This window comes from Cnephaeus nilssonii (assembly GCF_951640355.1).
Source record: "Cnephaeus nilssonii genome assembly, chromosome: 20".
Classification (NCBI taxonomy): Eukaryota; Metazoa; Chordata; class Mammalia; order Chiroptera; family Vespertilionidae; genus Cnephaeus; species Cnephaeus nilssonii.
In genome coordinates this window covers 29,863,401-29,872,644 of record NC_137091.1, presented here as the reverse complement: position 1 = coordinate 29,872,644, position 9,244 = coordinate 29,863,401, and the positions used below count along the sequence as shown (strand labels likewise).

Below are 9,244 nucleotides of genomic sequence, written 5' to 3'. Positions count from 1 at the left end.
CAACAAACTTGAGCAGGAATTTCCCTCAAAACTTGTCTGTATGGCTAATCTTGAACCCAAACTTGAAAGGTTAAACAAAAGAAGCACAGTGTGTTTTAAGAAAACCTCCTCTGGAGCTGATTTTCACCCCTTTTCCCGTGGGTGGCGACCCAAGACTCACCGCCATGCTGTGGGAGAGCTGTTCTGCTGTGAGACTGAGGCTGTAGTGCTGGGCCTCCAGCCGTCTGCACTGCGTCTGTAACACCTGCCGCTCCAGATTTTGCTCTGAAAAGACAAGCGATGTTGATGTATTTTCTGTGTACAGGGATCACAGACTCTGGCGATTGTTTTCCCTCTCTAATGCGGCCAGCACAGTACTCTCCTTGGGACCATAATGCTCCAAGTTCTTGGTATCACGCTGGTAAATATGTCAGTGTTACTAAATTAAATCCAGCCCAGTGGAATCAAAGGATCAAGCATCAAAAGGCAATTTAAGGGATACAGATTAAGAAGAAATTAAGGGTAAGTTTATGGCCTTAAGATACATTTTTCAAAAAGAAAGATAAAAAATACTGGAGTTAGCCTTGGAAGTTTTTAAGCTGGTAGAAACAGCCAGAATAAACCTAGAAAGTCAAAGTGGAGTTCTAATTAGTAAAATGAAATCTCTGCTCTTCCAAAAGATTCCAGGCCTGGTTTTAACAGAAGAGTGACTTCAAACTTTCAAGGCTAAATCCCTGCGTCACACACAGTATTTCCAAGAATAAAAACCAGGGAAGGCTACCAGACTAATGTTATAGAAACTAGAACAGTTTCAGCAAAAATAAATACAATAAAATTAGCTCCTAATACCACTTAAGTAGATTTAAAACCTTAAAAGAAGTAACAAATTCAGCAAGGAGAAAACGACATTAGAAAACAGATGAAAACAATAGGGTCATCATCTCAATGGGTACAGAAAATGCAGGAGTTAAACCTTTGACAATTGTATACCATAAACTCAGCAGCAAATGAGATGCTTAATGGGCCACTTCTAAAGTTTCACAAGACAAGAGCCCCGTTAGTGCCTCTAATTCAATGGCTTAGAGGTTCTAGGAAATGCAATATGAGAAAAAGTTAAACACTCAAAAGGAAAGAACTAAACTTAATCTGCAAAAGGTCTGATCATCTGATTACCTAAGGAAGAAGGGCTAACAAAATTAAAAACCCACAATATCAAAGTGGTAACTAAATCTAATAAAAGTAAACTGCTCATGGAGAAAAGTCAGCAAAATTTATTTAGTATAATTTACTATCCTATTTGTAAGTGGAATAATATCACTATTAAAGATGTCAATTCTTCCCAAATCTGTAAATTCAATTGGGTGGAACAAATAAGGTGATCCTAAAATTCACCAGGGAAAGTCAAGGGCCAAGAACAGCTGAGCTGTTAGAGAAGAACAAGTCAGGGTGAGTTACTCCTGACAATAGAGCGCTGCAAAGATATGGCACGACACAGGGACAGGCCAGGACCCCAACGTGTGCCGCAGAACAGCACCAGAGAGACCTGGGCCCAGGTGAGGATGCTGCATGATGGGCATGCCCAGGGGGAAGAGGCATCCTGGAAACTGCCAGGATAACTGCCTGTCCGGGCGGGAAAGGTGAGGTTATATTTCTACCTTATTTCTTACACAGAAATGAATTCTAGGCACAAGAGAAGCAGAACGTGAATACTTTTAGAAGGAAATGCAGAATATTATGTCCTTGGAGGTAGGGAAGGAATTCCCAAACAAGTCACCAACATCAACCCAGAAAAAGCAGATACACCTCACTCCATTGAAATAAATAATAATGCTCTGCATTGCTTCTGGATACATATGTATGTACTTAAAGAGCAACATGTAAGAAGTGATGGACAAATTCAAATAAAGGATTCCATTTGAAGGAGGAAAGGGAATGAAAGGTAGGAATTGATACTCTGGTTTTCCCTTTGTTAGTCTGTCTCTTAACTTTTAAAAGTATTTGAAATGATTATGCTATTCATAATCAAATATTTGTATTTAATATCTACAACATAGTAATACTGTGATATGGAAATGAATTAATTAGGAGCTGGCAGCCCAAGTTTTACATTTCTCAACTCAGGTCAAACTGACAGCATCGCCAACGCAGTGAGGACCAGAGTGCAGAGGGGCGGGGCTCACCAGGTCAGCGGGACCAAGACCAGGAGCTCCGAGCGCCTGTCAGTGCTCCTCCTTCCCGGGGGGTCCACCTGCCTGTTCCACTGGAGGGAAAGGCTGGGCTCCTCCACTCCCCCTGCACCAAGTTCACAGCACACAGTCTCTGACTAAGCTGGAAGGGGCCTGTGCAGGCATCGCAAGGAAAATGAGGTGCAGAGAAGGGTGGCTGTGTGCTGGAATCATAATGGCAATGCCGGAACACCACCAGCGCGCAAGCCCGTGGCTCGGTACACGAGACCAGCGTGGGAGGGGTGTGCCCACAGGATGTGTTCCACCAGGCAGGGGTGGAGTGTGCACCCACAGTTGAGAAGAAAACATTCTGGTGGCTGACGGGCTTGCCTCCCTGCACAGAAGGGCTGGTCCAGGAGGATGACAGAGCCTGAGAGGGAAAGTGCTGCCAGCACTGAGACACTTCAAACGCAAGGCAGGCTCCCACAGGGATCAGGCCTGGCTAGTCGGAGCTCAGCTAAATGAATGAGCTTTGCATTTTCCAGGACCCTTGTACGTAGCTCCGGTGAGAATGGTCTCAAGTTTGTCCATGAGGAATTACCACTCTACGTAAGCCTGGGCACCTACAGAAGCCTGAGAAACAGTTCTTAAAATGGGCAAAACAGTGGAGGAAAACTCCCCTTCTAGTATTAGCATCTAGTGCCCCAGAAAATCTGCCAGTACTGTCCCTTAGAAACTGTCCCGAATGCTGGCAGTGACGTCCTGCACTGATGGGTCTATTAAGCTTTTAGTGACTTTCTTTACTGGGCCCTCATTCTGCTCCTCCCTCCCCTTTGTACCTTCTATATGTTCCTGGTAAGCTTCAAAAATTGCCTCAATCCCTTGCCACTTGCGCCTGGGGGGTTCCTCGTCATCCTCTTCTCCATCCTCCTCCTCCTCTTCCTCTTCCGAGTCCTGGTCCGTCTCCTGTGTGAGGGGGCCCTTCCTCACGGCCGGGGGCTCCTGCTGCCCGTTGTGCTGGGGCAGAGGGAGCCGGCTGGAGGACTGCAGCTCAGGAATGTTGTAGTGGATGGACGTGTCAACTTTGTGGTTCTGCTCTGCAGACAGCACGGCTACGTTCCCTGGGGAGGAGAAACAGTGGAAATGAAATGCAGCAAACCCTGATCTCCAACCATCAGTGACTCCCACCAAAATTTGGGAGAGTGAATGTGGGGGCTCACATGAGGGGCTAGCACAACCATCAGGTCACAAAGTGCTCACCAGGTCCACTGAGTCTAGTCTTAAAGGATGGGGAGATTTCCAGGTGAGTCTGTATGGGGGACACTGGGAAAACCCTCAGCTGCAGGATACATGGACCCTATTTTCTCCAGAAAGGCACCTCGCCTGGCCTTACTAAAAGAAGTGCCTCTGCTAAACTCAGGTGGCATCACATGGTAAGTTTTCTCCAAGTGTGGTCCCCAGCCTGGTAGCATCAGCATCACTTGAGCACCAGCTGGAAATGGAGACTCTCGGGCCCCACCCAGACTGAGACAGAATCTGCCTGTAACGACCTCCCCAGGTGCCTCGTGCACACTGAAGTGCCAGAGGGGCGCGCCCAGGGCGGGCAGCCTCCTTACCTTTGTGCTTCTGGAGGGCCTTCTGGGTGGACTGCAGCACGGACTCATGGAACTGATGTGCAAACTCCTCTGCCATGAAGGGCTCCCACGACTTGCTCTTCCCGTTGATGCTGTGGGACAGTGGCACGGGAATGTCCTTGGGGGCGGGGCCCCTGATGTAATGCATCATGCTCAGGTTCTTCTTGCCCCCAGGGGCCTCATTCGGCCTGGCCTTCTCGCCGCTGGCAAGAGTCAGCTCCTGGACTCGAGATAGTTCCTGTGGCCGGAGCTGTTCCAGTCTCCCAGGCTCCGTGGCCTTTGGGACATCCGACAGGGAAGCAGCAATACCCACCGGCTTTTCCATATCCAGAGAGGCTGGCTGCGTGGCTGGTTCTTTTAGAGACAGAAAGCAAGGAAAATATTAAGAGCTGCAAGAGACCAGGCGGGCCCTGACCTCTACAGCTTACACTTAACAAAACCTAGTACAAAGGACCAAGACTCAGGGAGCCGTTTAATTAAATGTCAGTGCACAGGTGTGGCCTGAAGGTGGGGTGTGGTAGCAGCAAGTCCATCCTTGGAAGGTGCTCCAGGAAGGCATCTGGGAAGAAAAAGAATCTGAAGGAAAAAGCGAGTCACTTCAGGTCATCCAAAAGGCAAGAAGTTATGTAGCCCAACCCGACAAGAAAGACTGCGTTAGGAGTTAAGAAAAGGACTGGATAATAAAGATCTGCTCCACTCAGCAGCACAGCAATGTGTCATCAAAGCCATAAAAGAGAGAGGTGTGAAAGCAGATGTTGGAGAGGCCTGGAAGGCAGGATGAGCAAGACAGACGCAGGAGAGTGCCAAGGAAGGGCAGACAGCAGCAGCAGAGCCGAAGCGGAGGTGCGGAGACCTGGGATACAGGGCTTCGGTGGCTTGGGCCACCACCGGACTGACGGACGATGGCTACAACTACACTGACCGCCAGAAGCCTGGACCCTCCCCTTCACTCTCCGAGCCCTGACTCCAGCTCTCATGTTCTGGCCCGAGGAGATCCTTCACCATCAAGGAGGAAGCTTGTAGGAGAGAGAGGGGGAGAAGCACATTCTGTCTCCAGGAGGAAAGATTCACGATGAAGACCTTGAGCAGTCGCTTCTGACCCCGGGCAGCCCACAGAACGGTCCTGGGCAGTGGCGGATGGGGCTGTTCTTCCCGCCCTGGGCCTTACCGCTCAGGGAGACAGCAGGACTGTCCCGCGGAGAGTTCCTGAGAGAGTCTGCCACTGCCGCTGACAGTGCCTTCTGCTTCATGGCATGGAGCATTTCGACAAGTTTCTCTTTGTCTATGAGAAAAGCAGCCTGAGATTAACAAGACAAGTTGCATCATTTCTGAGAGGGAAGGGGGGCAGGATTCTAGCCCAGGCTGTGACTGGCTGGTGCAAGTCCTTTAACCAAGAAAAAACACAAAGCTGGCACCACTGGGACAGGTGGTGTTTAAAGGAAGAAACCTTGGTGTTCTAGAGTGAGCCCAGATGCCTCTCAGCTTTTACTGCGTAACATTTCAGAGGTATCCCAAAAATAGCCGTGTGTGTGATGAGGACAGCTATGGAAATAATGGGTAGCTGTGATCTTCCACGGTAACTTCTGAGGATGCATTTTTAAAAGACAAAAATGATGGCCCCAACACAAGGAAGCAACCCCTGGAAGCGCAGCCTGCTTCCCGGCGCATTCTCTTCCCCTCCTCCTCCTGGCATCAATGCCCACGATGGCTGCCACTTGTTGAAAAGGAAGACTCCTGCGATGTTCGATGCCACGAATTCCTGTTGCAGTGGCACTTCCTGGTGAGACTTAAGTGGCTTCCTCTAGGAATACGTCAGGTGAAAAGACACTTTCCACGACAGAACTGTGCACGTTCCCAGAGACTCGTCTGCTCATCACATGTCCCTGCCCCTTTGAGGTGATCGCGAGAATTCCAGCTTGTTGGTTCAAGACAAAAAGTAAATGCCACACGCCAACGGAGAAGTAAGTAGAAGCAACTAAATGACCAATACACTTTTGCTTTAAGTTTTGTCTTCCTTCCAGAGAGAGGTGACCAAGTATCAGCAAGGGGGACGTGGAAGTGCGCCAATGAGCACCCCAGACAGGCCAAGTTCTCACGTCAACCAATATCCCAGCACTAAGCGAGCGTGGGGGGGCAGATCAAGGAAGCGGACATCCCAGAAAGCGTCCACACCACACATGTCTTCTGCACCACATGTTCCAGCCCAAAGAGTCAGTCCCAACAGGGCCGATCTGGAAGCACCTTTCAGGGCAAGCTGCCCACTCGCCATGCGCGTCAGCTCTGCTGGCGGCCACAGCCCACCCACCCAAGCCTCCTGCCGTCAGAGACGAAGCCCAGTGCGCCAGGCCAGTGGCCCAGCAAGAGGAAACGCCCGGCCGTGAGCCCGGAGTGCTCTGCCACAGGAGGAAGCCGGGAGGGTCGCTAAACCTGCCTCCCTAAGTGACAAGGGCAGCTTTACATACAGAACAAGGTACTCGCAAGTTTCTCTCCCGCTCCAGATGAAACGGGAAAACAGGCTTCGAGTGGGACAATTTGAGTTCAGAGGGAAGAAGGCGGAGATAGTGGGGCAGGTCTGCTCGCTGCTTCCTTGGGGAGCCCAGAGGAGGTAAGAGAGGCCCGGGCCAAAGTGTTTTCAGGTTCTGCCTGGAACGTGGGTCCCGGATATCCCCAGGAGCCTTCTGAACCCCGCAACCCCACCTGCTTCTTCAGAAGCTCCTAGTGAGCCCCACCCCCAAGAGGCCCAGGTGAGGCCCTACCTTTCCTCTTCTCGGCACTGATGTGGGTCAGGTTGAAGATGGTCAGGAACTTCTTCTTCTCTTCGAAGTTGGGGCTGTTGTTCATCTCATCAGGACTATAGCGGGTGAACAGGGCCAGTCTCGGTGAAGGTGTCTGCCGCTTGTTCTGAATCGTCGGGGGCGATGGGCTTCTCTCTCTCAGCATCCGCCGCCGCTTCCTCCGCTTCTGGGTCAGCAGTTCCTCCTTCTGCTGTTGGGTGGTCAAGCCAAAAAGTTGCAAAAACTCTAGCTTCTAGATTGGGAAAGAAAACAAATGAGTTTGAAACCACCAGCAGTGGTGTGGCTGCACTGTCCCAGGGGTCCCTCCTGGGGTCCTCCAAGCCCATGTACCAGGGCCAACTCTGTGCTGGGCCTCGGAGGGGGACCCTGATAGCACGCCCAGACACCTGCAGTCCGTGGGGACTGAAGGAGCGAGGGGGAGCCCAGCAAACGTGGGGTCTACTGGGACAGCGGGAAAGCCAAGAGGCAGGCGCTGATGTGGGCACGCAGCCTGACACAGCAGTGACGAGACCCGATACCTCGGAGGATGTATCCAGTTTGAGGGGCGGCTGCTCGGCCACACAGCGGAGGTGGGCCCTGACCTCTTCTTCGTCACTCTCATCATAGGAGTCATCCAGGTCGTAGTAGTATCCTGATGACAAGAATAGCTGTATTTAGCTGGGCAAGAATACTCCGTTCTCTAGTGCATGGACATGGGGGCAGGCACCCCTGTGATCTTTGTGCAGATCCACCCATCAGGCCAGGCCCTTCTGGCCCTTTTAGTACCCCGAAACCTCGATTCCTTTCAACCCAGGTGAAAACGTGCATTAGCCCCTAGGCCTAGAACTTTTTCAGGAATGGCAGGCGGGGGCAGGAGGCAGGCACCAGGCTTGGCTTGGACCCATAACCCCCAAGTGGCCAGGCAATTCCTGGGCTGACACAGATCCCCAGCAGGGGACCCTTCGTCACACAGGACTGGGGCTGTGTCCATGGCAACCCAAGACTGTTTGTGCACATCAGCTCACTCCTGCTGTGGCCATCTGGGTCCATTACCCAGGAGGGGACACGCACACTCAGATCCCGTTGTCTCAAAGGCACAGAGCGTGCACGCAAACTCAATGTGCAGAGAACAACAGCAGAATCCCTGCACCCAAGGGCACCAGGGGCTCCCCACTCTTCCTTTACAAGGTGAATAGAGGAGAAAGTCCTTCTTGGGCCCTAAATCTCACCTAGACCAACAACCCAGGAAGTCTTGGCCTCGGCCCCAGCTTCTGGCTAAGAGACTGAATACAACCCGCATAGGACCCAAGTTTCCAGCGGGAGAAGAGAAACTGGTCTGGGGCCTTTGGCCCCTCCTGGTCACATGGGGGTTGCAGGTGGAGACAGTCATTCTCACCCTGGGCCTGCTCACCTGTTCTCCTTGGCTCTTTGGGGAACTCAGGGCGCTGCTGGCTGAGTCCCCCCACCCCACAGGAGCAGGAAGGAGGTGGCCAGATCTCCTGCCTTCGCCCCTGCCCAGGCCTGACTGCCTGCAATTGACGGCAGCTCCCTATACCGAGCCCCTGCTGTGCTCAGGCCCAGTCTCTCAATAGCCTCCTCCCCCGTTATGATGGACTATTAATATTTAAAACTGCCTTATTAGCCTCTGTTCACTTATTAATCATGCATTTCTGTGGAACCGTCTTTACAGACAGGCTTTGATTTGGCTTTTTGGGACAATTTGCATTTCAGCAAGACAGGCAAAGGCCCTGGGTCTATCTCCCCAGCAGAGGTATCAGGCAGCTACACAGAAGCCAGTGCCCTTGCGCCCTGGAGCTGCCAAACCCCCGAGCGGGAGGCAGGGGTGGTAGGAGGGGCTGAGCGGCGGGCACTATGGCTCTCCCGTCCCGGGAGGTCAGAGGCCACCCAGGGAGACCGGACCTTTCTCTTGGGCCTCTCGCCGCCTGCGCTCTTCCAGGTCCAGCTTGCTGACCAGCCTCCGGCGCTGCTGCAGGAACTCATCAAAGATGTAGGCGGGGTCAGAGCCGCGTGGTGCCGGGGGCCGGTAGGGTGAGCCCGGCTTCAGGGGTCCAGTGAGTTCCCCAAAGGGGGGTGGCTGGGCGAGGGAGGCCCGCTGCTGGCCCAGGATGGTCTGGGTGGACTTCTCAAGCTCGGCCAGGAAGGGCCCAGGCCCGTGAGGAAAGGCCTGGTGCTCCAGGCTCCCTGCCTCCCGTGGAGGCGGCTGGTACTTGTCCAGGGGGGTGGCCTCGCGCTTCCGGGGTCCTTCCTCCACCTTTTCTGGGCAGTAGACCCGCTCCACCTTCACCAGCGGGACTGCCGCCTGGCGGCCGGGCTCAAACAGGGCAGGGTGGCTGTGCAGAGGGTGGCTCTCGGGGGCCCGCCGTGTCTCCAGGGTGCTGTCCATCAGGGACACCGGATTCCAGAGGGCCGTGGGCACGGAGTGGTGCTGGGGCTTGGGCGAGATGAGGGGCGGGGGCCCGCCAAAGTGCTGCGGGGGGTCTCGGCTACCCGGCTCATGACGGTTTGGTCCCGGCCTAGAGAGTGAACAGACCAGGCCGTCAGTCATGAGAATGGGCACGCCAGCCACCCAGTCATGGGCCTCCCAGGCTGCCTGCCAGGGCCCAGGCGTAAGAGGCAGCTTCAGAGATGGCCCAGATGGGAGCCCCCTTCGAGAGCCAGGCGCTAGAGGGGT

General features: G+C 53.2%; 1 protein-coding gene across 12 annotated transcripts in view; it reads right to left on the bottom strand.

Annotated features, from left to right (window-relative positions):
* The window catches only part of GSE1 (Gse1 coiled-coil protein), a 420,008-nt gene that overhangs the window by 6,268 nt on the left and 404,496 nt on the right, over positions 1-9,244 (bottom strand). For 11 of the 12 annotated variants that reach the window (XM_079799737.1, XM_079799732.1, XM_079799743.1 and 8 more), the window contains 7 exons: positions 8,473-9,086; positions 7,092-7,204; positions 6,535-6,805; positions 4,947-5,060; positions 3,761-4,132; positions 2,984-3,265; positions 161-264 (listed from right to left, as the gene is read on the bottom strand). In XM_079799737.1, coding sequence (XP_079655863.1) covers positions 161-264; positions 2,984-3,265; positions 3,761-4,132; positions 4,947-5,060; positions 6,535-6,805; positions 7,092-7,204; positions 8,473-9,086 — 1,870 coding nt within the window. The remainder of the gene's footprint in view (positions 1-160; positions 265-2,983; positions 3,266-3,760; positions 4,133-4,946; positions 5,061-6,534; positions 6,806-7,091; positions 7,205-8,472; positions 9,087-9,244) is intronic. The other variant, XM_079799736.1, reaches the window with a different exon arrangement.